This window comes from Scyliorhinus canicula, chromosome 3 (genome assembly GCF_902713615.1).
Source record: "Scyliorhinus canicula chromosome 3, sScyCan1.1, whole genome shotgun sequence".
In the NCBI taxonomy this organism is placed as follows: domain Eukaryota; kingdom Metazoa; phylum Chordata; class Chondrichthyes; order Carcharhiniformes; family Scyliorhinidae; genus Scyliorhinus; species Scyliorhinus canicula.
Genome location: NC_052148.1, coordinates 270,073,087 through 270,100,063, shown reverse-complemented (window position 1 = coordinate 270,100,063; position 26,977 = coordinate 270,073,087). Strand labels below are relative to the sequence as shown.

The following is a 26,977-nucleotide window of genomic DNA, read 5'->3' as shown; positions in this document are numbered from 1 at the left end:
TTCACCCAAAGGGTCGTGAATCTGTGGAATTCCCTGCCTGGTGAAACAGTGGAGGCTACCTCATTAAGGCAAAGGCAGATAGATTTTTGAACAGTAAAGGAATAAAAGGTTAGTGAGTGGGCGAGCAAGTGGAGCTGAGTCCACAAAAAGATCGGCCATGATCTTATTGAATGGTGGTGCAGGCTCGAGGGCCAGATGGCCTACTCCTGCTCCTATGAATATCCCATCATAAGCCTGGCTTGCGCCATTTAGATGGTGGACAGGCTTTGGGGAGTTAGAGGTTGAGTCACTCTCTGTAGAATTCCCAGCCTTGGTCCCGCTTTTGTAGCCACAATATTTATAAGGCCGATCGAGGTAAGTTTGATCAATGGTAACCACCAGGATGTGGATGATGGGGGTTTCACCAGTAGTATCAATGTTAAACAAAGGGGAAATGGTTAGATTCTCTCTTGTTGGAGGTGGTCATGGTCTGGCATTTGTGAGGTGCAAATATTATTCGCTACATATATGCCCATGTCTAGCTGCAAACAGAAACAGGATACTTCAGTGTCTGAGGAGATACAAATGGTACTGAACATTGCTCAATCAGCAAACATCCCCAATCTGACCTTCTGATGAAGGGACGGCCATTGATGAAGCAGTTGACGATCACTCTGTCTAGGAAATTCCTCAGAGAATCTCCCAGTGTTGTCCTGGGGCAGAGATGATTGGCCTCCAACAACCAAACCATCTTGATTCTAGGTATGACTCAGATTTCCATTGACTTCAATTTTGTCAGGGTTCTGTGATGCCACACTCAGTCAAATGCTGCTTTGATGTCAAGGGCAGTCACTTTCACTTCACTTCTGGAGTTTGTCGGTTTTGTCCATTTTGGACCATGGCTGTAATATGACCTACAGCCGAGTGGCCGTAACGGTAGCCAAACTGAGCATTGGTAAGCACGCCTAACATAATCATTGACATATTGACGACACCGTCTATTATTTTGCTGATGATTGAGTGTAAGCAGATCGATGGGACAGAATTGATCAGATTGGATTTATCCTGCTTTTTGGGGATTGAACATACCCAGACAATTTTTCACATCATCGGTTAGTGCCAGTGCTCTAGCTAAACACAATCAGCTTGGCATGGGGTGCAGATAGTTCTAGAAAACAAGTCTTCGGCACTGCAGCTGCAGCGTTGTCAGGGCTCATAGCCTTTGTTGACTTCAGCGGTTTTTTTTTTGACTAGCATGTGGAGTGAATCGATTTGGCTGAAGACTGGCACCCGTGAAGCTCGGAACTTCAGGGGAGATTGAGATGCATCATCCACTCCACTTCTATTTTCCGCAATTAACATGAGCTTATCCAAGTGCTCTATTATAACTCCTTTAATAAGCAGCTTCCAACATTTTCCCTACAACAGATGTTAAGTTAACCAGCCTGTAGTTTCCGGCTTTCTGTCTGCCTCCTTTTTCAAATAATGGAGTTACATTTGTGCTCTTCCAAACTAATGAGACCTTCCCAGACCAACTATCTCACTAGACACTTTATGACCCCAATATGAAGTCTATCAGAACCCGGACTCCTCAACCCACACCTCCAACAATTTACTCAATATCACTTCTCTGGTGACTGTAACTTTCCAGAGTTCCTCCCTTCTTCCATTTATAGCTGCTTCTGGAATTTTAGAGGCAACAGATTCGCAGGAGACTTGACAAAATAGATGTGAAAAGGTTGATTCCCCTTGTGGGAGTCTAGGACCGGGGGCATAATCACAGAGTAAGGGGTCACCCATTAAAGACAGGCAATTTATTTCTCTCAGTTTAGTTATCCCTCTTCGGGAACAATGTTCCTCCCTGTCTATTCTGGGGAAAAAATCCAGTTAATAATATCCCTTAATTTTCCTCTCTATAAATATAAATTCAGCCCAAGGATAACTGATAATGAGCCTGCCATTTTGCCCCGAAAGCACCTGCTAAAGTATACTGTCCCATAAATAGTTGCACCCCAGAATCTGATCTGCCTTGTGTGACTGAAACCAAATCAGATCACTTTGCTAACTTTTTGTCCCATCATAATCTGCAATTTTACTGCTTCTTTTACCAATAGAATGGGCCAGTGGATTTAAATCAAAAATCTTAAAATGGACAGTTTGTATATAATTGTCAGAATAATTCTATTCCTTGGTGTCTAACCCCAAAAACAATACATGCTGTGAAACACGCCAAATGCCTCCACAATAACTCGCATCCACTTTTGTTTGCTTAATCAAGGTGCCACAAAAACTGGCCAAAGTCTAACCCCTAGTTGCTGCACTGTCCTCTGAAGCAGATTCAAGCCTTGCAATTGCTTTCTAATGCAGATGAAAGAAGTTAAAATAAAAACAAAATAAAAAAATAATTTAAGTGTTTTTTAAAAAATGTATACACACTGCAATTCTGCAAGTTATAGTCTACAAAAGCATTAGGAAACATCTCGGCCTTATTTTGCTTTTTATTTCTTGTGGGTCTAAGGGATAAAAGTTAATGGAACCAAATACCATTTCAGATCAAGTCACTAAAACTCTCAACAAGGCAAATAGAAAATTGCATTGAAAAATGTCCTTTTGATTATACAGTAGTCACCGGAAATTCGAAACCGTTGTTAAATATGATGCTCTGCAATAGTATCACTGATAAGATGAAGCAGATAGCAATAGAGAGATTAATTGTCTTGACACTGTGCAGAAAACCTCTTGACTGTACAAAATGGAATAATTTAATGGGACACTAATTAGATATTGTTTGAAATTCATAAATGAGAAGTTTTTTTCCCCTCCTCTTTTCCCTCTACAAGATGGGGCTATTTTAAATAAATCAATGCAACTTAAAGTTGGTCTTTCCTTTGACCGATAAGCATCAACTTTTGGGACTTTTTTTTATGCCAGTCAAGGATCTTATTGTAGTGATAAAAAGCAATAGATTACAAAAATACGGTGAAAAGGTAGGGAAAGAGGACAAGACAAGACATTCATGTCAAAGGTCGATGATTTTATGTTACATTTACTATCGAATATAAATTAAGTTTGCTTTAAGATGTCAAGTATGTATGCAAACTATAAAGTTTTCTTTAGTTTACCATTATCATTGCTATAGTTCAACAGGAAGCCACAAAAGACAGTCAAGAGCTTCTGATTGGCCGCATCAATATTACTGCATAGTGTCTGTAAGTGGTCAACTACTATCTGTGCGCCACCAGATAGGTCAACTGCACTCCTGCCCTCATCTGCAAAACAAAGAATTAAATTAAAAAATCTACAACATAAAGATAAATTTAAATAAGACAGTGAAAATAAAGTAAAATGCTTTAAAATAAAAAGTTAAGCAATATTGATAAAACCACCAGGAAAATCTCTCAGGTTGTGTTCTAGGCAAACCTATGAAAAATATTTGAATAGAATAAAATGAATACAATTTTTGAACCAATGAATAAATCAATTTTTCTAGGACTCCAAAGCACTAGTTTACTGAATTGTTACAGGATATTTTTCCAAGACCATAGGAGACAAAATAAATAGATTAATAGTTTGACCTCTCACCATGGTTGATAAAGTAAAATCCTGTACTACTTTGTGCAGATGCATTACTCAATAATCCAGAATCAAAAGTAAAACTTACTAGAAATGAAGGTAGCAAAGCAGGACATGAAACAGACTCTGGACTTGAAGTTACAAACTTCAGACAAGGATTACTAAAACATTATTCAGTTTTGGGACTTGGAGGAACCAATTTTCTTCACTTCACGAATCAACACAAATTAAAATGGTCAAGATATCACTGAAATGTACACGGTGATGACAATAATATCTTGAAAACTAGTGAACCCGTTGGAAAAACAGAAATAAATACAAATGGACTTTTACTGTGTCTGGTTTTGGAAATGGCGGATGGTTATGTCTAATGTCAACTACCCATCGCATCAACTGAAAATATCAATACGGTTGCTTCATCCTTTTCAAATAGGGCATTTTGAGCTCCATCTTTTAGTTTTGTGCTACAGCGCAATTTGGCTAATGGAAATTATGGATGAGGTTAACGTAAATCATTTAAAGATAAATCATTAATAATAAAAATATGCCCTAACGATTCATGTTTTTGATACTTTTTTGAAGCAGCTTTTGCAGGAGCTGCTGCAGAAAGCCTTTGGTAAGGTGCTTTACCAGAATGTTATTCATGGGGAGGAAGAAAGAAATCATTCTCTCTCAAATGTGTCCTACATTCAAGTCTTCAAGTCAAAGATCCAGACTGCATAATTTAATTGGCATTTCATACATTCAACACTTGGATCAAAATTTAAAATCAAAATAAACTTGAAAGCTATAAGTATGCCAAACAGTACAAACCGGATGGTCTGCACCAGGACTGGAACTAATGTCCTAGCGGAGTGTTTGCTACTGCTGTTGGGGAGAGTTTAAATTAATGTGGCAGGGGGATGGAAACAAATGCAGGAAGTCTGAGGGAAGTAAAGTGGGGACAGAAACAAAGGTAGTAAGTGAAAAGTGAAAAGCAGAGAAACCAAATTCAAAAATCAAAAAGGGCCACAATTCAGACTGTGGATAACTCGGTGAATGGGTCCAGTAAGGCTAAGAGAAGTAAAACACAGCGAGTGTACAAAACATGACTGGACAGATGGTTTGAGAAAGCAGAGAGCAAGGGAAGTCTAGACTAAACTGCATATTATTGCAATGCACGAGATCTGACAGACAAGGCAGATGAACTCAGGGCATGGGACTGGGGTATTATAGCTATTACTGAAACAAAGCTATGGGAGGGACAGGACTGGCAGCTCAATGTTCCAGGCTAAAGATGCTAAAGAATAGAACAGGACAGGAGATGAGAGGAGGGGGGAGCTGCATTTTTGATTGGGGATAATATCACAGCAGTACTGAGCGGGGTATATCCAAGGATTCGCCCACTGAGTCTGAACTGAAAAATTATAGAGAGATCAGGATTGTACTACAGGCGCACAAAGTCAGCGGGAAATTGAGGAGCAAATATGCAAGGAGATTACAGATGGCTGCAAGGAAAATAGGGTGGTAATAATTGGGACTGCCATTGCATTAGGGGCTTGGATGGAGAGAAATTTGTTGTGTGTGTTCAGGAGGCATTTCTCATTCAGTATGTGGGTGGCCCGACTAGAGGAGGCAAAACCTGACCGCCTCTTGGGAAACTCTTGGGCAGGGAACAGAAGTGTTAGTGAGGAATCATTTTGGGACCAGTGACCATAATTCCATTAGTTTTAAGATAGCTATGGAGAATGATGGGTCTGGCCCAAAAGTTAAAATTCTAAATTGGGCCACAGCCAATTTTGATGGTATTAGACAGGAACTTTCAAAAGTTGATTGGGAAAGTCTGTTCGCAGGCAAAGGGGCAGCTGGTAAGTGGGAGGCTTTCAAAAGTGTGCTAACCAGGGTTCAGGGTAAGCACATTCCTTTTAGAATGAAGAGCAAGGCTGGTAGAAGTAGGGAACCCTGGATGACTTGGGCTATTGAGGCCCTGATCAAAAAGGAGGCACATGACTCGTATTGGCAGCTGGGATCAAGTGGATCCCTTGAAGAGTATAGAGGTTGTCGGAGTAGAGTTAAGAGAGAAATCAGGAGAGCAAAAAGTGGACATGGGATTGCTTTGGTAGATAAGGCAAAGGAGAATCCAAAGAGCTTCTACAAATACATAAAGTGCAAAAGAGTAACAAGGGAGAAAGTAGGGCCTTTTAAGGATCTACAAGGTCATCTATGTGCGGATCCACAAAAGGTGGGTGAGATCCTAAATAAATATTTCTCATCTGTATTTACTGTTGAGAAAGGTATGGATGTCAGGGAACTTGGGGAAATAAATAGTGATGTCTTGAGGAGTGTACATATTACAAAGAAGGAGGTGCTGGAAGTCAAAGCGCATCAAGGTAGATAAATCCCCAGGACCTGATGAAATGTATCCCAGGACGTTGTGGGACATTAGGGAGGAAATTGTGGACCCACTAGCAGAGATATTTGAATAGTCGACAGCCACAGGTGAGGTGCCTGAAGAATGGAGGTAGCAAATGTTGTGCCTTTTTTCTTTAAAAAAGGGCCGCAGGGAAAAGCCTGGGAACTACAGACCGGTGAGCCTAATGTCTGCGGTGGGTAAGTTGTTAGAGGGTATGCTGAGAGACAGAATCTACAGGCATTTAGAGAGGCAAGGACTGATTAGAGACAGTCAGCATGGCTTTTTATGAGTGGAAAATCATGTCTCACAAATTTGATTGAGTTTTTTGAAGAGGTAACCAAGAAGGTAAATGAGGGCAGTGCAGTCAACATTGCCTATATGGACCTTAGCAAGGCCCTTGACAAGGTACAGCATGGTAGGTTATTGCATAAGGTTAAATCTCACGGGATCCACGGTGAGGTAGCCAATTGGATACAAAATTAGCTTGATTTGGTGGTTGCAGAGGGTTGTTTTTCAAACTGGAGACCTGTGACCAGTGATGTGCCTCAGGGATCAGTGCTGGGTCCACTGTTATTTATTATTTATATTAATGATTTGGATGAGAATTTAGGAGGTATGGTTAGTAAGTTTTCAGATGACACCAAGGTTGGTGGCATAGTGGACAGTGAAAGTGGTTATCTACGATTACAATGGGATCTTGTTCAATTGGGCCAGTGAGCCGATGAATGGCAGATGGAGTTTAATTGCGATAAATATGAGGTGATGCAGTTTGGTAGATCGAATCGGAGCAGAACCAACTCAGTTAATGGCAGGGAGTTGGGGAGAGTTATAGAACAAAGAGATCTAGGAGTACAGGTTCATAGTGCCTTGACAGTGGATTCACAGGTGGACAGGGTGGTGAAGGTGGCATTCGGCATGCTTGCTTTCATTGGTCAGAACATTGAATACAGGATTAGGACGTCTTGCTGAAGTTATACAAGTTATTAGCAAGGCCACACTTGGAATACTGTGTACAGTTCTGGTCACCCTATTATAGAAAGGATATTATTAAACTAGAAAGAGTGCAGAAAAGATTTACTAGGATGCTACGGGGATTTGATGGTTTGAGTTATAAGCAGAGGCTGGATAGACTGTGACTTTTTTCCCTGGAGAGTAGGGGCTTAGAGGTGATATTAGAGGTGTATAAAATAATGAGGGGCATAGACAAGGTAGATAGTCAACATCTTTTCCCAAAGGTAGGAGAGTCTAAAGCTAGAGGGCATAGGTTTAAGGTGAGAGGGGAGTTACACAAAAGGGTCCAGAGGGGCAATTTTTTCACACAGAGGGTGGTGAGTATCTGGAACAAGCTACCAGAGGCAGTAGTAGAGGCGGGTACAATTTTGTCTTTTAAAAAGTATTTAGACAGTTATATGGGGCAGGTGGGTATAGAGGGTTATGGGCCAAATGCGGGCAATTGGGACTAGCTCAGTGGTAAAAACTGGGCAGCATGGACAAGTTGGGCCGAAGGGCCTGTTTTCCTGCTGTAAACCTCCATGACTCTATTTGCCCCAAATTAAATTTGCTATGTGCTATTAGAAGTGTTTTCAATTCTTGATAAAGTGTAAATAGGATTTAATCCATCTACATGGTGGTTACTGAAGGTGATAATGGTTGTGTTCACTGCATTCCTCACCATCGAGAACTTAATTTAAAACCTATTTTTAAAAAATGAAGGCGGCTGGCAAGACTTTTACACAAGGTATTTTTACAGCTTTTCGCCTTTACATTCGATGAAAATAATCCTGCCAACTTTGTGTGCGCGCATGCATCGTATATATGGAAGTCCATTCTATTAATATGCAAATTCTTTCACAATAAAGCATTTTAAGCAGCTGTGGTCCAAAAAAAATCTACTATTTCATTGACAAACCTGCACACTTTACACCTTGTGACAATTATGTAACTATCTGGTTAAGCGAGATTACTTAGCTTTTACGGGCTTTTGAAAACTTTTAGATCAGGTTTACACACAGAAATATGCCATGCAATCCAACAAGCCACATGAGTCTGCTTCAACCTTACTTCATCTCACCCTGGCCTATCAACACATCATACTAGTGGAGAAAGGCCATTCCTATGTGCTTTTCTGCAGGGAAGAATCACACGAGGCAATGCTTATGGATTATTTACTTTATCTCGCGTACTGAGGTTTCAATTTGTTTTGTCTCAGGCTAGTAAATTATAAACATCTTTCACCCTATCTATTGGGACAGCCAAATATTAGTGCAGAGCTGTGGGCCTGCCTTTTATTTAAAAATGCATACCTTTATATGATCAATCTTCCGAGAGTGGTAAATGTTGAAATTCTCTCCCTCAAGGAGGCTGTGGAGATTCAGTCAGACTATTCAAAACATAGATCAATCTATGGGGATAGTGTGGGCAGAAGATCAAACATGATCTAGTTAGCTGGCGCAGCAGGCTGAGGGGCCAAATAGACTACTCTAGCTCTTATTGCCTGTGTTCCAAAGATTAAGAGTCTTTCATACACTGCACGGTACTGACAAAGTAGGGCCCAAAGAGATCACAGTCACCCATCACGAGACTGACCTGCAAAAGCAAACAGCTGGACTAAATTAAGCTAATATTTGGTGAAAGGTATGCAGATCGATCCGGGTCACAATGTTTCTGATATTTAAAAGCAAATGAAAGATTCAAGTGGAAGGAGATTTGGTAGAGTGCCAAATTCCCTTCCCAGAGATATGATAGACGTGAACGACGTGCTGGAGCAGACATTCACCAGTCGGTTTGGAAATTGATTTCCTTTGGGTTCATGCCACGAAGAGCTGGCAAGATCAATGGAAAATTTTAGTACATGAATTAGCACCTCAATTCAGATGGGTGTGATGTGGAACAGAATAAAGATGTAATCGCCGTTGCAAATGAAACAGACGAAGAGCACACCCAGATTGCATTTAGCCTGTCACAGCAGGAAACATAGCGGCCAGGTCCATTTAATCATGGGAAAGCCCCTGCATCAGACTTCCGGTGACAGCAGAACCTCCCCTGATTAAATGGAACAACTGACATGGTTATCTTGGCCGCCTGACACTCATTATCTGAACCCACTACAACTTGGTGCCTTCGGGACTAAACGGGGCTGTGCGGCTTTCGCTTTTGGTTTCAACAGCAGCCTCGTGATTGGGTTGGGGGGTGGGGCTCTCTCCCTTGCAGTCGGGTACTCTGCAAATCCAGGGATGTAGCATCGAAGAGAAGATCCCACCTCCCACTGACGCAATCTCGAACTCCACCCCACCCACCTTTGGTCTGGGTTTCCATGGTGATCCTGGACATTTGGTGGGTACATTGCTGTCAGCTGTCACCACTTCCTCTGGGGCCTTAAGCAGAGTCAGAAGCTCCTTAGTGGGCAGGGCTTCAGCCGCCAGGATCACCGCAATCACAAGGAAGGCTTCAAGGTGGCCACTTAAATACCTAAAGGACACCTGATTCTGTCGGGCCTCCCCCACAGAGCTCCAAGATTTCCACGGTTCGCCAACTGGTAAGCGAAACCCCCTTCAGCCCGACAGAATCCTGGCCATAAATCTTTTTAGAAACTGGAGGTGCTACTCAAGTACAGCTAGATTAGAATGCAAGATCACATATTTACTTGTGGTAAGGTAATTTTGCCCACCATAATTTATTCATCCAGAATAACCTTTCACTATAACAGTGCAGCTAATTGTCTTCTTAAATTATTCTACAATTTACATCTCCACTATGCTACCTGGAAGTCTATTCGAAGTGAAGCAGATCTTGATACTTGCCCAAAAATGACTTTCTGTCCCCTTATCCTATTCCAGTTGTGTATTTTAATGTAGCATTACAATGAACCTTTTCCATGATTCACTGTTTAACATCACCTCTCAGATGATTAGAGCCTAGAGATTCAAAGTAAAAATAATTGAGTTGCTAAAGAACTGCAGTAAAAATTCCATGAAGGAAATACTCAAAGCAAAGAGGATCAAACTTCCAAAACACTTCCAATAAAATCTGAAGAATATAAGTCTCCATAAGACTATCAAAGGATCGTCTCCAAGGAATGCACCTGAAAGATCACAAAACTGCATTAGCCCCAACATGAACATCAACATGATTTGATTTGAGTGCATTAGCTGTCAGTCTGTTTACTTCTGACAAAAGGTAAGGGTTAAGCTTAATGGACAATCAAGAACTGTCAGGGATAGCAAGTATGAGCTGTGGCTTCACCCTAAGGAAAGATGTTACAACTTTTTCAAGATGACATATCCTCTCCAGTAATGTTCTCACCCTCTAAAAGGACCCCCATGACTCCAGATACTCTCACTGTTGAACCTCCTCCGAGCTCTCGGAAGGCAACAAACAATTCCAGAGTCCAAGTGGAGATTCCCACGCCAATTTTCCTGGCTGTTGAATCATGATTATGACAACCTGTAAAACTGTGACGGCCCTGCTGTTCATTTGACGGAAGACATAGGGCATCCTTTAAAACCTAAATAAAACCATGCATTTTTCAGCCAGAACAAAGGTGCCAATAGTCTACAGATGAAATAAATGGATAAATCACATAATCAGAATGTTATCCCAAGTTGAAACAAGGGAAGCCAAGTTTGAGGCTGAAGTATATAGTGTAGTGCAGGATTTTCAACAACACTGGAATGTTGTCTATCCTGACTTTCCCCGTGACACATAGGTGGGGCCTCGCTCCAACAGTGCATGGGGATACTGAAAATGTGCTCAGTTAATAAGCTAGCTAAAAGATTACCATGACTGTTAAAGGGATGGATAGATCAAGGTTTAGACCACATCTTGTATTTTCAAATTGCTGCAAGAAATAACTCTATTCTGTTCCTCTTTGTACCAAGGGATGTTTTTTGATAATTTACCACCTCGTGGCATTTAGTCATCTTCCTAAATTCTTCAAATAAGGCACATTGCTCTGATCCTCTGCTTTACCTAGCCTTTTACACATGTAACAGTACAGAATACATTTTGACTATCACAAAAAATATCTGCAGAGGCATCGTCAGTGCATTTATCGACGGCATCGTGGGATAATTGCAAGAAAAGCATTAGATATTTTAGCACAAAAACCCAAAATAAACCGGTTAAAACAGAACATTGCGTAAAATTTGTTCAACATAACAGCTATTTATCTGCCAAACAGTACAATTTTCTTCAACATTGCAGTATTTCTGGAATTTGCCATGTTTTCATGGACCTGCATACATAATGGAATCCTAAGGGATAAATGAAGTTTTAAATCTACGATATATTAACCAAACTGGCTATTAAAAGTATTATTACTTCATATGAGTAATGAATGACTGAAATAATTCTGAGAATTACAGACTTGTAGGGAAGAGGTTAGATGCATTGTCAATTTCATATGTATTTAGAGGTTACTGTAAAATATACAATATAATACAATCACTTGGTGCTATTCAAACTTGTATTTTAGCAGTTGTAGAGAATTCAAACATATGTGGAACATGAACGTTGCCAATTTCTACACTTGTATCCCAGCCAACATCTTCACAACTCTCTCGACTGATAAGCTGACTCACCAGACACTTCAGTATTATCAGTGGATTCATTCATCATTCAAGAATATTTACCAATTATATAAATTTAGCCTGTACGCCAACTTGTGGTTCTAACCACTGAACCATAAGGGGCCAAGGAGCTCATGGCTGAGAGCAAATCCTTCGCAGAAGAGGGAGAGCAGTTGAAGAGGGGCAGGGGAAGGGAATCAAAACATAAGGAGTGATACACAAATTATACAAAGGATTAAAACATCATTTGGCTCCATCATCCATTTGCTTAAAGCTGGTGCATCAATAAAACTGCCGGAAGATTCTGTACCTATCCTACAGAGTTCACATCTTAATTGTATTAACTATGATTTGGGGGGCATGGTAGCACAGTGGCAAGCACTGTCATAGAACATACAGTGCATAAGGAAGCCATTCGGCCCATCGAGTCTGCACCGACCCACTTAAGCCCTCACTTCCACCCTATCCCCGTAACCCAATAACCCCATCTTTTTTGGTCACTAAGGGCAATTTATCATGGCCAATCCACCTAACCTGCATGTCTTTGGACTGTGGGAGGAAACCGGAGCACCCGGAGGAAACACACACAGACACGGGGAGAACGTGCAGGCTCCGCACAGACAGTGACCCAATGTGGAATCGAACCTGGGATCCTGGCGCTGTGAAGCCACAGTGCTATCCAGTTGTGCTACAGTGCTGCCCCCAACTGTCACTTCACAGTTCTAGATTCCCAGGTTCGATTCCCGGCTTGGGTCACTGTACGGAGTTTGCACGTTCTCCCAGTGTCTGCATGGGTTTCCTCCGGGTGCTCTGGTTTCCTCCCACAATCCAAAGACGTGCAGTTTAGGTGGATTGGCCATGCTAAAATTGTCATTGTGCCCAAAAAGGTTGGATTGGGTTACGGGGATGGAGTGGGGGTGCGGGCTTAGGTAGAGTGGTCTTAGGTAGGGGCCGGTGCAGACTCGATGGGCTGAATGGCCTCCTTCTGCACTGTAAATTCTATGATTCAACACGAGCAAAACTGAAAGGAGCAAGTTATACCCCTTTAATTAGCAAATCAATACAAGAGCAAATAAAGAAACTAAATTACTACATGGGTTTGATAACACCCAGGATTATTAATAGACATCGAGAGCACATTTAGATGTTTGCGGCAGGTGTTTTAAATTAAAATTAGAATGCCTTTCAAAAATAGCATCGTTATTAAAACAATCTTAATCACATTTAAAGCAAATATATATTAATTTTGCAAGGATTGAAAACCTCCTGGTGCTTCCTGACACATTGATGCACATGCTTCTACATATGGTTTGTATTTAATATTGAGGGATAATGACTGGATAATTCATGGATTTTATTTTGACAGTAAAGTATTGATATCATAGGTGGTCTGCTAGTAAAAAAGGATTTGTTAAAGAGTGCTAAATATAGACGTGAATATCATATCATTGCAAAAGCGTTTTTATTCTGGACTTACGGCTGTCATAGCAAATGTTCCCCAGTGCACGTCCTGTTTGAAGAAGTACTTCTTGATCCCTGTTGTTCAAGAGCTGAACCAAAGGCGGTATCAATGCTGTATCCACACAGGGATTTCGCATGAATTCTGCAAACAGTATGGATAGCAGTAGAGCAATTAATTGAATATTTGACGTGGATATTAATTTCTAGGTTTCAAGACAATGCTTATATTGAAAGGTGAATGTATAATATTTGCATATCTTCTAAACCTACATATTCTACTTAATGTTATTCTGCCTTGGACAGAAACTGCAAGGCACATTTCAATATTTTCATTGCAAATTTCAATAACCCAAGACTGCTATTTTAAACACAAAAATGGTAATCTACAACACTGGCTTATGACCAATCTTATATTTATACGGAAGTTATTTGGGAAGAAACCTTTTGGACTTGCAACCATTTTGTTTTAACACAAGGAATTAATGAAGGGGCAATCCAAAACAAGCTTCTTCTGCAAGTAATTTAACAAAATGGCTCATTAAAATTTTAGCTACAAACATAATTGATCTCTGGAATGCATCACTAGACATACCCATTGTAATCTGCCAAACAGGAGTGCACAATTCTGTCAAGAGTGACATTTAACAAAAAATATTTTCTTTTCCTTTTTCCTTCAAGTCCATCTGTGATATGTACGATTTCCTGGCCAAAAGAACAAACAATCTGCTCCTAATGCAACTCTCAACAGATACCAAGTAGCACACACAGACAACCTCCCAACTAAATTTTGATGCTTTCCTCAAGGGGCTAAACTCTTCTACTTGTATTTATAAAGTGCCTTTAACATCGAACAGAAATTGATTGTTCACAAGGCACGACCTGATGAGTTTTGAAGAAATTAATCGAAGGCAGGAACTAGGGCGGTATGGTGGTGAACACCGCTGCCTCACGGCACCAAGGACCCGGGTTCGATCCCGGCCCCGAGCAACTGCGGAGTTTGCACATTCTCCCCTGTGTCTGCGTGGGTCTCACCCTCACAACCCAAAAAGATGAGCAGGGTAGGTGGATTGACCACGCTAAATTGCCCTTAATTGGATAAAAAGAATTGGGCATTTAAATTTGAAAATAAATTGAAGGCAGGAATAGAGCTGGAAACGCTCAAGGGTTTTACAGATAGTGATGGGAATACAGCCAGCTTAAGGACCAGTCAAGTTATGAGATTGGTTGAGGACATGGATGAGATGCAACAAGGCCAGAAATGAAACACTGGTGAGCTTGTTTTGGCACATATGATGGGATGAGGTATAGTGGAATGTACCAATGTTTAATCTGTTAGGTTGAATGGGTAGGGGACCAACAGAAACCAGAACAAAAGGGGAACAGGACAGTGCAGCCTAGGATGAAAGAGATTTTCACAAATTACGAGTTCATGCAAGGTAAGGCATGGCAAACTGGTAATGCAAATGTCGAGAGCTGAGAATGTCTGGATGACTGCATCACTGGAAGAATCGAAGTAAAAAATGGAATTCCGTTCTACTGCAGAGATGGAAAGGGACAGTCCTGATAAAAGGCTGGGTTTGAAGCAGATCTCGGGGGCAAACAGAAGACCAAAACTGTCTTCAACCTAAGCAAGCAGCTGGAGGGGTATGACTAGCATTTTGGAGGGCTTGGTGTGGTGGAGAGATGATCAGTGATTTGGGTCTGGAACACACTGTTTGGAAGTGTGTTGGAGATAGTTTCAATCGATGCATTCAAGAGGGTATTAGATTATTACGTGAATAGAAACTATGTGCAAGCGCACGGGGAAAAGGCAGGGAAATGGCACAAAGCCACAATGCTCATTTGGAGAGCGGGCGCAGAAACGATGGGCCAAAAGGCCTCCTTCTGCACCATAACAATTCTATAATTCAGCATGCAAAATGAAGCTAACACTATATCTATACATCAGGTCAGAGGAAGAGAGGGGGATATAATAGTGGGGGATTCTGTGGTTGCAGGAGAAGCCATTGCAGAAGATGAACAGACTTTGTTGGGACACCAGTTAGAAATTGAATGGAACAAGGTCAGCACCAAGCTGGTAGACAATGGAGCAAACACTGGGGAAGGAGCGAGTGGTTAACCATGGCAACCACCATAAAAGTTTTAAGAGAATGATGAAATGCATGCATCACAATTTCAATCATGAAATATGTTTTGACAATGACCAAGAGAGCTTCAGTGCTGGGGGGAAAACAAATCAGGTTTAGGGGATTTGAAGGGAGGATTTGGTCAATGAGGGGTGAACATGAAGCGGGGTGCTGATGATGAGTCAAGGGCATAGAAGTGCACAGGGGTTAAAGTGAGCAAGAATGCACATTCATACTTTATCCCAGCTAATAGTCTTCAACATGGCTTTTCTGATGAAAAGGGGCACACAATGTGTAGTCTTTGGTTCATGAGCATAACCTCCCACATACCCAAGAAATAAATAAAGCATTATGATGGAATATGTATCAAGGTTCCCAGTCACAATATCTGTGCCAGAATTTAGCCCAGGTATTGTAACATTTTTGTAGCAATGTATGAAAAGGAGATAGAAAACTATATCCAGTTGTTTAAATGAATAAAGTGAGTGAGTTTAGACTTGTTAGAACACTAACTGGAAGGTCTACATAAAATATTTACAGGCATCTTAAAACTATGTGAAGTCCAAAGGGTTAATATTGTTAGGACTAATCCCTATCCCATTTCTTTTTTTTTTTTAAATTTAAAGTACCCAATTTATTTTCCAATTAAGGGGCAATTTAGTATGGCCAATACACCTACCCTGCACATCTTTGGGTTGTGGGGGCGAGACCCATGTAGGCGCAGGAAGAATGTGCAAACTGCACACGGACAGTGACCTGTGGCCGGGATCGAACCTGGGTCCTCGCCGCCATGAGGCAGCAGTGCTAACCACTGTGCTCCCTTCCTATCCCATTTCTGTTGTTCAATACACACATCCGCCCATCTGGGAACCTTTCAGAAGGTCGCAAGGCCAGAACCTGTTCCTCCCACATGGGATGCTAGCTTTAAAAAAAAACTAAATACTGTGTGAAGGTGCATGACATAGATCACAGACAGGAGAACAGACAGAAGATAACTCAATCTATAAATGAAAACAGAAGTCAAACCAGAAGGGAAAAACAGGAAAATAAAAACCAAATGATGAACAAATTAAATTTTAAATACACAATTAATGTAGTATTGGAAATTAATGACAAAACAAAAAGTGATTAGTATCAATGTTTAATGATTTTGATGCTACACTTTCCAGTGCTACAAGCACTTGAGTACAGAAGCTGAAATTGTACTTACCAACTAAAACAGCATTAGCATGATGCTAATCATACAGTTTGACAGTTAAAAGGTTCTTAGAGATCCACATACATGGCTCTAACCAAAATTATAATAACTGTAAGAACTTCAAAAAGGTTCATTAGATACCAGCTTTAAGCTTTCTTTCACAAAAATATATTTTGCTCAATCAATTACATGCACAAAATTAACCCATCAATTAATATCACCATGAGTTACCAGCAATACATGAACTACAGCTTCATGGTTTGGGTTCATTCCTTCTCAAAATGTAGAAAAAATGCATAAGTTAACTTTAAAAGAACATAAAACAATAGTACATCATAACACTTTATATGTCATCATAGTCAGTACAATACAATTAATAAAAGTCAGAAAATAGTCACTGTGGTAATATATATATATATACATATTTAAATAATATATACTGAAAATTTTACCTGCACACATTTCCCGTCTCACTTCCGGTTGTACTTTTCCCCATTAAAAATTCCTTAAATTATTTGCACTGCACATTGTGCCTGCATAAACTTGCTTTCCTGGGACAACTTTCTATTGGTGGAACATTGGAGGCCCCTTGAGCCTCCTCCACCATTCAATAAGATCATGGCTGTTGCGATTGTGACCTCAACTCCACATGCCCCCCGCCCCCCTCCGCCCGGTAACCTTCGACTCCCTCGTTCGTCAAGAATTTATCTACCTTTGCCGTAAAATATTCAATGACCCTGTCTCCACTGTTCTCTGGGGAAGGGAGTTCCAAAGGCTCAACCCTCAGAAGATAACATGTCTCCTCAGCTTAGCCTTAAATGGGAGACCCATTATTTTTAAACCATGTCCTCTAGTTCTGGACTTCCAAATGGCGAAACATCCTTTCAGCATCCACCATCACATTCCCTCAGAATCATCTCTCACTCTTCTGAACTCCAATGGATAAAGGCCCAAGTTTTTCTCATAAGATAACTCACCTCAAATCCCCCACCCCAAACACCCCAAGTATTAGTAGAATGAACTCAAATAAAATATATAACTTAAAAATCCAAACTACATCTAATCTTCTGGCTGCCTTTCAACCCATTTAAATGAAGACTACACATTTCATGCAAGATCAAATATTTACTCTAAGTAAATTGCAGATTATGTTATACTGAAATCAGCAAAATATTCACTGCACCAAAAGGCTGTTTAAAAAAAAAATAAAACAATTGAAAACATACTGACAGATGAGGTGCAAAACTGAAGATGTTCCACCAGAGAAAGTTCTTGTTGAAAACCTCACCATTTTTGGCTATTTCTGCTACGATGTTTGCTACTTTTGCTACACAGGAACAATGTGGAGACAACAGACGCGGGAAAACTTGAAGGATTCCACTCTCTTGGACCTTTAAACTGGTTTCTGCATCTGCAATAAACACAAACAAGTCCAATCAAAGTCATAGAATACAATAGTACATGTCCTTACCCATGGCAAACAACAAATAATAGGCTGGGAATTGCATTTTGTATATATGTGAAGCTTTTGATCTGCTGGAAAATAAGATTATAAATCACACATCTACATGTGAGTTTTTGAAAAAAAAGTGAACTATCAGTTGTGTCAACAAGCTGTCTTTAATATGGAACAATTTCTCAATGTGCTTCAAAGAGGAGCAAGGGAGAAAATATGCAAATCAAAGGCGATATTAGGATAGGTGGCTTTAAAAGTTCACATTTAACTGTGCATTTTAAGGAAAAATCTTAAAGCAGTTTATGCTGAGGTTCAGGGAGGAGTTTTAGAGCATGGGGCATAGACAAATAAATATTGCCATCAATAGTGGGGTGAATGCAGGGACGTTACAGATAGGGAGGAGCAAGTTCATGGGAGAGAATTAATTGTGCACAAGAATGAAACTTTATGCAAGGTGTGGAGAAGTGGGAGCCAATGTAGGCAACAAGGACAGGGATGGTGGTAGATAGGATTGATGCACAACAGGATATAACAGCAGCATGCTGATCAATGCTCTCCTGATTGACCTCGAGTACGGCACAGTTTTAATAGAAGAAAATGGTTGATTTGGACCTGCTAAATGGATGGTGATCGATAGCTGTGTCAGGTGTGAGTTCATTTTTGTGCTTCTTGAACTCGAGATGAGATAGAAGACCGAGGGTTTGCTGATGACAAGGACAAAGTTGGAGATGAGGAAGTAGATGAGCAAATCAATGGCTGTAAAGTTAATGTGGCTAATTAGGGGGAATCAAAGGCTAACTATATGTTGGTTTCATATAGTTCCAATGTTTACCATATGGGTCTCTCAAGCACGTGTCTGGTAAATATGGTCAGATTTCAAATGCATGCGTGGTTCTTTCACATCAATAATTACTGTTCCTCTGCTTCCCATTTCCCTTTTAAAAGTTTGAGCTCAAGAAGCACAAATTTTAGCGATTCTACTATTAAGAAAGCAACCAAAGTATATTACGTATTTCAAACCAATGATCTTCACAGTACCTGCTTCACTAATACTTTCAGATTATTACACCGAAATTTGAATTAGAGATGGTAAGATAAAGTAAATCACAAATCAAGAAATAATTTGGGATTCACAGACTTAGAAGGAAATGATTAAGAGGTAATGATTCAGCATATGGTTCAAAATTCTCTTCGATCACAATTCTATTTTTCTTCACTGGATTTTAAATTTGATATTGTGAATGGAGATAAAAATTTTCATTGAAAGTGTTATTTTAAAAAAAATTACAGTAGAAAATAATTTTTTCCCCAATTAAGCATATCTGGTCTCTCCAGCGCAAAGTTTAGTGTCTGTACCGTTTGTTTTTTGTACAACTGTGTTGTGAACTGGTTTACTAATCAGAGTATCCTACCCCACTCCCCATAGGTTGGTACTGAGGGGAGGGTACCCTGTTTGACCAATGCAAAATTAGTGTTTGTACCGTTTGGCCATGTACAAATGTGATGGTTACTGTTTTAATAATCAGAGTATCCTACCCCCTCCCTATACATTGGTGTAGGTGTTTGTCCCATTTGGCCTTGTATATATTTTTTACTGTTTTATGGGGCTGGTTTAGCTCAGTGGGCTAGATAGTTGGTTTTTGATGCAGAACAAGGCCAGCAGCGCGGGTTCAATTGCCTTACCAGCTGAGAATTCCGAATTCTCTCTGTGTACCCGAACAGGCGCCGGAATGCGGTGACTAGGAGCTTTTCACAGTAACTTCATTGCAGTGTTAATGTAAGCCTACTTGTGACAATAAAGATTATTTATTTATTTAAAATGATATGGCCTATCTGCCTAACTTCACATCTTTGGATTGTGGGGGGTGAAGCCCACGCTGACACCGGGAGAATGTGCAAACTCCACGCAGTCACCAAATTTAACACAGGTCCCTAGTGCTGTGAGGCAGCAGTGCTAACCAATGTGCCATTGTGCCGCACAAGATTGTTTTTTGTTCTTCAATCCTCTAGCTATACTCCGAAAAGAGAAATTCCTTCTTAAAACTGTTCCCTTTGAGCCTTCACCCATCATTGTTTCAATCATGCACCAATCTGAAGTGGAAGTTTAAAAGGAGGCCACATATTTCAGCACTTGGAGCTCACTAATGATAAGGGTGCCAACCTCAATATTCTTCCAAATTCTCAGCAGATTTGCATCCCTGGTAGGTGCATCAAAGTGGGTGATATCCTCTTGGATCTCTGGAAAAACATGCCAGCATCCAAGATACTTATGGGAAGGGACTTTATTTCTCTGAATTTCCCATCTTCCAATCAGCTCTCCAGTGCAGTACATTTGAGATGGGCAATTTGAGGAAGTTGAACAACACATCTGTAGCCTGGAGAAGCATAATAGTGACGCTCCAGTAAACAGAAAATCCTCAACACAAAATGCACTCATATCCAATACTACACAGGCTGGAAATCCATGCCTTGTGGAAGATATAGAAACATATCTGGACCTTGATTTCTAAGTTTTAATGAATGACTTGCAGTATGGGGTTGGGGGGGGGAATGAAAAAAGGATTATTCATATTTGATAATAGGGAAGGAAAAATACTGTTCATAACTTCATGATTGTAAAAGTTCTTTGGAGTTGGGCTGAGAGAGAAAGCAAAGGTGATGCAAATATTCAAGACCTTGATATTTTTGGGAAGTGTAAAGAGGGAAGGCAACAAAATTTAAGTTGCAGCAAAATCTGTTTATCAGGAGGGATTAGGGAATCAAACAGGCTATTCAAGTTGTTCCAATACACTAGAGCTATGTTGAACCATTTTAAGGAATCCAAAAAGAGTCTGTTTAAGTAAGATAGTTGAGTAATTAAGATTATATACAGAAATGTAATTTAACCCAAATGTAGCATTTCAAGAGGATTTAATGACTGAAATCCTTTGCATCATCAGCTCTCAACTCTTGGAAAAGGCTGCATATTTTAAAAGCAAGAGTTTATATTCCAAGTTGCAGCTCTTCACTGCATCTGTAATTTGAATATAATCATATAAAATAAAACAGCATTTTTTTTGCATAATTTTAATAGAAGTTAAGCAGTTCTGAATTAAAAATATACTGTTTATTTTGTACATCCAGATAGCGAACACTATTCGAACTACTGAAAGGGATTAGGAGAAACATGCATGCAATTAGTTGTCCTTAGCAGTTAATTTTAAATCGATTTAGATATTAATATGCTAGCTTATTTAATGCAGAGTTTATGCTTGATCTGGGCACTGCATGCCCAAACAGATGGGATGATCTGTCTGGACTGTATGCAGAACAATACTTTTCACAGTACCTCGGCACACGACAATAAACAAATCCAATCCAATGAGGACATAGGATTTGCTACACCTAGCTAGGCAGTTTCTTTCACTGGCAGACTGGCTTAATGAAACGCCAAATAGGAAAACAGATTACTTCTCCATTTCGTAATTTTTAGCCAACTGACAAGATTTAAATTTTATGCAATTTGTATTGAGACCGCAACAGCTCAATTTTTAAATTACTCAAAGTTAGGTGAACATTATGCACAAGGGAAATCTGACCCGAAACAATAGTCTTAAATGACTAGAATGCATGCATCGCTAAAAAAAAATTAAGAAACCTGTAGAATTAGTCTACTCCGAGGGCACGCTATAATCTAAAATATCACGAGTGCCAAACTAGCCACCATGGACATTACAAATGTACTCCAGCCTTTTGAAGGCACAACCTAGGTACAGGTTTATGTATGCCGAATTACCTAGTATATTGCCCACATGACCATTCTTCTTGTGCGAATGTAGAAATTGAATCCCATTACACTATTAAACTTTGGATCACAGAAATCTTAGTTATTCATTTATGGGATTAGGATGTCACTGGCGAGGTCAGCAATCATTGCCTATCCCAAATTGCCTGAAATTACTGGTGTGCTGCCTTCTTGAACTGCTGCAGTCAGCACTACACCAAAGTGGTGTTAGCTAAGGAATTACAGGATCTTGGCTCCGCCACTCAAACATATCATGGCTGATCACCCGCCTCTGCCATTTGTCCCAAACTATCCCCACATTCCTTAATATTGTGAATATCCAGAAATCTATTAATTTCTGTCTTAAACATGCTCAATGATTGAGCTTCCAGTGCCCTCTATGGTAGAGAATTCCAATGATTCGCCACCTGAAGTGAAGAAATACCTCCTCATTTCAGTCGTAAATGGCCTGCTTCTTATTCTGAGGCTGCAATATATTTACAAATCAGGATGACAAAGAAGCCTTGGCGAGCCAAATCCTGCTGTCTTTGGCCAAAGTCTACCTGTGCACTTTCTAGTAAGTATCAATACATTGTGCTCCAGTCTAGAAGCAGTGCTAAGATAGGTCGCAGGATCTCTGTGCCATCCTGATTGGTATGAACCAGTGAAATTCTTACTGCAGGCTGAACTTGCAATTGGTTTGACAAGCTCAGTAACACGATATGCTCTACAGATTCAATCAGCAGGCAATTCAAAGCAGAAGTCATAGTCAACAGTGAAAGAAGAAGCATGCATTTGTGTAGTGATAGGCTGAAAGTCTAGGCCGTGAATGCCTATCTGGGGAATCAGTGACAAGGAAGAAGGCCAAAGTGGGACTTCCTCTCACCTATTATCAGTCTCAAGATGGCATAGGTATTTGTTGCTTCTGGACTTATTATTTAGACACTTGCCTAGTCAGCTTTCCATATTTCATAATGCATCATAACCTACACAAATTTTCTGGTGAAGTATAATTATAGTGCCATAACAGGGAGGATAATCGGTTTCCAAATTTGGGCCAGAATCTCTCTCCTCCTGGTGCAGCCTTCCAGGAAAGGGGCTTCAGATCACATATTAAAAGGCTCAAGAGAAGTACATTATTTTGTCCAATAGCAATTTTGGTGCAAGATGATAGTTTAAATTCCAAACTTTTGCCACACACAGCAAATCCAAAGCTTAGTTACATAGCACTTTTAACATAAGCAAAATGTCAGACAATTAGAACAAAATTAACACCGGGCCAAGGGAGAAGACACAAGTACAAGCGACCAAAAGCTTGGTTTCAAGTGTTGTAATGAGGAAAGAGATAGATAAGGGACTCCATAATGTGGGGCTTCAGCAGCTTACAGCACAGGTCCCAATGACAGAAAGTAACACAGTTTGAAGGATGTAAAAGACCTGAGGGAGGGATGCGACAATGAAGACATTTGAAAACAAGTATGAACATTTTTAAAACCCGGTGCTCAGAGTCTAGTGATACAACACCCTGGGCTCGCGGTCGATTTCAGCCCCACAGGCCAGAGTGCCAATTTGTATAAAGTTTCTGTGATCTTTGGCCCTTGACTGCTCCAATGACTTACAGGCATCAGATTGAAAATGAAAAAATGAAAATCGCTTACTGTCACAGGTAGGCTTCAAATGAAGTTACTGTGAAAAGCCCCTAGTCGCCACATTCCGGCGCCTGTTCGGGGAGGCTGGTACGGGAATTGAACCGTGTTGCTGGCCTGCCTTGATCTGCTTTAAAAGCCAGTTCTTTAGCCCTGTGTTAAACCAGCCCCTCATTGCGGTGTTAATGTAGCCCAGCATTAAGCGAGATTTTAGGATTGACAAATTGCACATTTACCCTGTGATATTGGAGAGTGCTGCAATTGCTAGACAACAGAATGATGGGCTATAGCTCCTTTTCTTTTACATTGTGCATCATTGCAAATGCAGAAGGCATTATCTTAACAAAAAGCTACCAGTGCATAGATACACTTTGAAAGATCACATAAAACAAAGAACCTCAACGTCGAAGTTGCACAATTTTGTCAAGTGACAATAGAATAAGTTAACAACCTCCATTATTCAATTTGATTTTTTTCCAGATTATTTGCTGTAATACAGTACAATGTTCAGTGTAGTTTGTTATTGAGAGCTAACAAACATATTACTATATCACTGTCGTTGCTTTTAAAATTGAATTACCAGAATGAAAGCCTTTTGCATATTGGTCATTAAGTGAAAAGTACAGCAAAGTATAATTAAATTTAAAGTAAAAGCTGCTCTCCAGCTTTTATGTAACAGATATGCCTATATTTCAATTATTAAAACTGCAAACATGCAATTAAGCAATACACAAGGCACGAGAAGCAGCTTTTTGCTGGTTTCTCCCATCTTTCTAAACATTCAATATTCTTGCTTTTGTGAATTCTTGCTTGCTCTTTCCCAATGTTTGAGCTGCATGCTTCCTGAGGTTAATGATTGCTAATGTGCTAAATCAACACAACCGTGCCCTTTGGTTGGGGGGGGGGGGGGGGGGGGGGGAGAGAAAAGTATACTGGTCTCATTCCTGTACCGTGATAAGTTTTATACTGAAGGTGAACAAATTTCATGAATCAAATTACTACGGTCAGTACTGAAAGCTCCTTGGTCATATACAACATATATATGGCAGATTAAACCTCCATTTACTGCTAATCTACAAAATAACGGCTTCATTTCCCACATTGGGTATTTCTCTGACCCAATTTCAGGACAAACGCGTGGGCACATCACGTCTCCCAATTAATTAAGAGCATCATCAATGAAGTGAGATAAACATTTCACCCGCTAATCTAAATTGAAAAAGAGTAGCTAAAGCAATGCTCTAATCCACTGAGTTGTGTTACCAACTTTAATTTTCTCCACAATTTCTTTATTTGACAAAAGACGTTAAACATCTAGCAATAATGCAATTCCATCATACTAATGGGCGGCGCAGTGGTTAGCACTGCAACACCCCAGGTGACTGAGTGGAGTTTACACATTCTCCCAGTGTCTGCGGGGGTTTCCTTCGGGTGCTCCGGTCTCCTCCCAGTTCAAACGGTGTATGTGCAGTTGCTCCCAATTAGATCATTGCGATCAACAGGTCCCATTTGGTGGTGATATTTGTGTACACCACATTCCCAATTTCACTTTTCAGTGATGCGACCTACTATATTTGCAGACCTTGGTTCAAAGGTTTATATCCTTTAGGGGATTCTAATTTCCATCCTATTCCCTAAGGAATGCACCACAAGTGGTGGATAAATAAAAAAGCAAGGACAGAATGCAGAGTTATTTTCCCTTGCAAATTTAATGTGCAGTTGCATTGAGAGCTTCTTTTTCTTCAGTATTTGAAACGTTAACCATCCTGGTACAGAATAAATATTCAATAAGCCATCACTGTCGCCCATCCCTGCTTCCCCACGCCATAAATCAAAGTTATAGACTGGGCGCAGTGTGATTGGTTTTCTGCTCACGTCGGGACCTGTGCACATGCAGGCAGATATGCATTGGTGGCCATCTTGCATTGGCAGGAGACCACATAAAAATAAAGACTCGATTGATTGATTTTGATTTGTCACGTGCACCGAGGTACAATGAAAAGTATTATTCTGCGTACAGTCCAGATAGAGCATACCATACATGAAAAAAACGTAGGACTTGCATAAATACACAATGTAAATATATGGGCACAGGCATCGGGTGAGCATACGGAGTGTAGTACCTCTCACTAGAGAAGATGTGCGAAGAGATCAGCTCAGCCCATAAGAGGGTCATCATTCAGGACTTGCTGCCCCAGAGTACTTCACAGCCAATTAATTACTTCTGGAAGCATAGTTACTGTAAACTCATTCTGCCAGACCAGAAAGCAAAACAGAGAAGTCGGCTCCCACTTGCACGGTTTCTCCAACCCCCTTGTGTCATCAACTTGACTTATAGTACTTTTGGTGGAGTGAAAAGGTTGTGCGTTCAAGCTCCACTTCAGAGATTCTAGCACATATGATAAATTGACTATTTATTGCAGTGCTGATGCACCAGCCTCCCCGGACAGGCGCCGGAATGTGGCGACTAGGGGCTTTTCACAGTAACTTCATTGAAGCTTACTCGTGACAATAAGCGATTTTCATTTTTTTTTCATTGTTCAAAGCTGCACTATTATCTCAATGTCACAGATTTCTTTCAACTCCCAACATGGGATTGTTCCCCAAAGTCAATCAATGCCCATTTTGTATTTAAATTCAACGTAAATGTGCTATGATAGCTCAAAATATCGTTTAACGACTCCAATTTCCTCAATAGCTTCAGTTCTTGGGCATCACGCCACACATTCCCATCGCAGTGAGACAAATGTTAGTGACACAGACCACTGGCCATGAAACTCATTCTACTACATCATGGTATTTACTGGTGTGCAAGGCTGCAATATGCTATACTATACCATCCACAATCACCATCCTTTCCATTTCCCCAGAACTGAAACCTTTTTGACAGTAATTGAATCTGTTCCAAAAATTCTAATTTTGTACTTTAAATTAAGGCACGCTGTAGGACTTGAAATCAATATTTGAAATTGCAGCAGTCAACTAGCTTTGTGTGGCTTGCAAAGCCCAATTTGCAAGTCTCAACAAATTTGGGAACGAGACAAGAAAGCACATCAGTTTGTAATTGATCAGCAGTTTGAGTTCATCAGGAAGTCTGCAGTGAAGTTCACTTTATGGTATACATTATCTGCCTGATCAGACTAGTGAAATTTAATTCATAATCATAAAATAAGATACCTTATAAGGAAGACAATAAGGGGTAAAGAAATTAGTATGATAATAGAACATAGAACAGTACAGCACAGAACAGGCCCTTCGGCCCTCGATGTTGTGCCGAGCCATGATCACCCTACTCAAACCCACGTATCCACCCTATACCCGTAACCCAACAACCCTCCCCTTAACCTTACTTATTAGGACACTACGGGCAATTTAGCATGGCCAATCCACCTAACCCGCACATCTTTGGACTGTGGGAGGAAACCGGAGCACCCGGAGGAAACCCACGCACACACGGGGAGGACGTGCAGACTCCGCACAGACAGTGACGCAGCCGGGAATCGAACCTGGGACCCTGGAGCTGTGAAGCATTTATGCTAACCACCATGCTGCCCATAATAATGCAGGATAGATAAAAACTAACAAGTTTGGTTTAGGAGCGCATAACTTACATGGATTAACAAATCAATCAAGGTACAGAAAAAAATAAACTCAAAATTCCTGCTAGAAAAAGCAAGGAGTTACGGTTCAATCGGATGTAGAAACATACCAATCAATAATGAAAATAGATCTAAAAGGAACCCAGCAGCAGATGCCAAACTGAACAGCAAGAAATTCTTTCAATACTTCAACAGGGGTGCAATCTGAAATGAGATG

General features: G+C 40.4%; 1 protein-coding gene across 2 annotated transcripts in view; it reads right to left on the bottom strand.

Moving 5' to 3' along the window:
- The window catches only part of rap1gds1 (RAP1, GTP-GDP dissociation stimulator 1), a 97,642-nt gene that overhangs the window by 45,627 nt on the left and 25,038 nt on the right, over window positions 1-26,977 (bottom strand). The window contains exons 3-5 of one of the 2 annotated variants that reach the window (XM_038792786.1): window positions 17,585-17,707; window positions 12,989-13,114; window positions 3,102-3,248 (exon numbers count right to left, since the gene is read on the bottom strand). In XM_038792786.1, the coding sequence (XP_038648714.1) occupies window positions 3,102-3,248; window positions 12,989-13,114; window positions 17,585-17,707 (396 nt within the window). The remainder of the gene's footprint in view (window positions 1-3,101; window positions 3,249-12,988; window positions 13,115-17,584; window positions 17,708-26,977) is intronic. The other variant, XM_038792787.1, reaches the window with a different exon arrangement.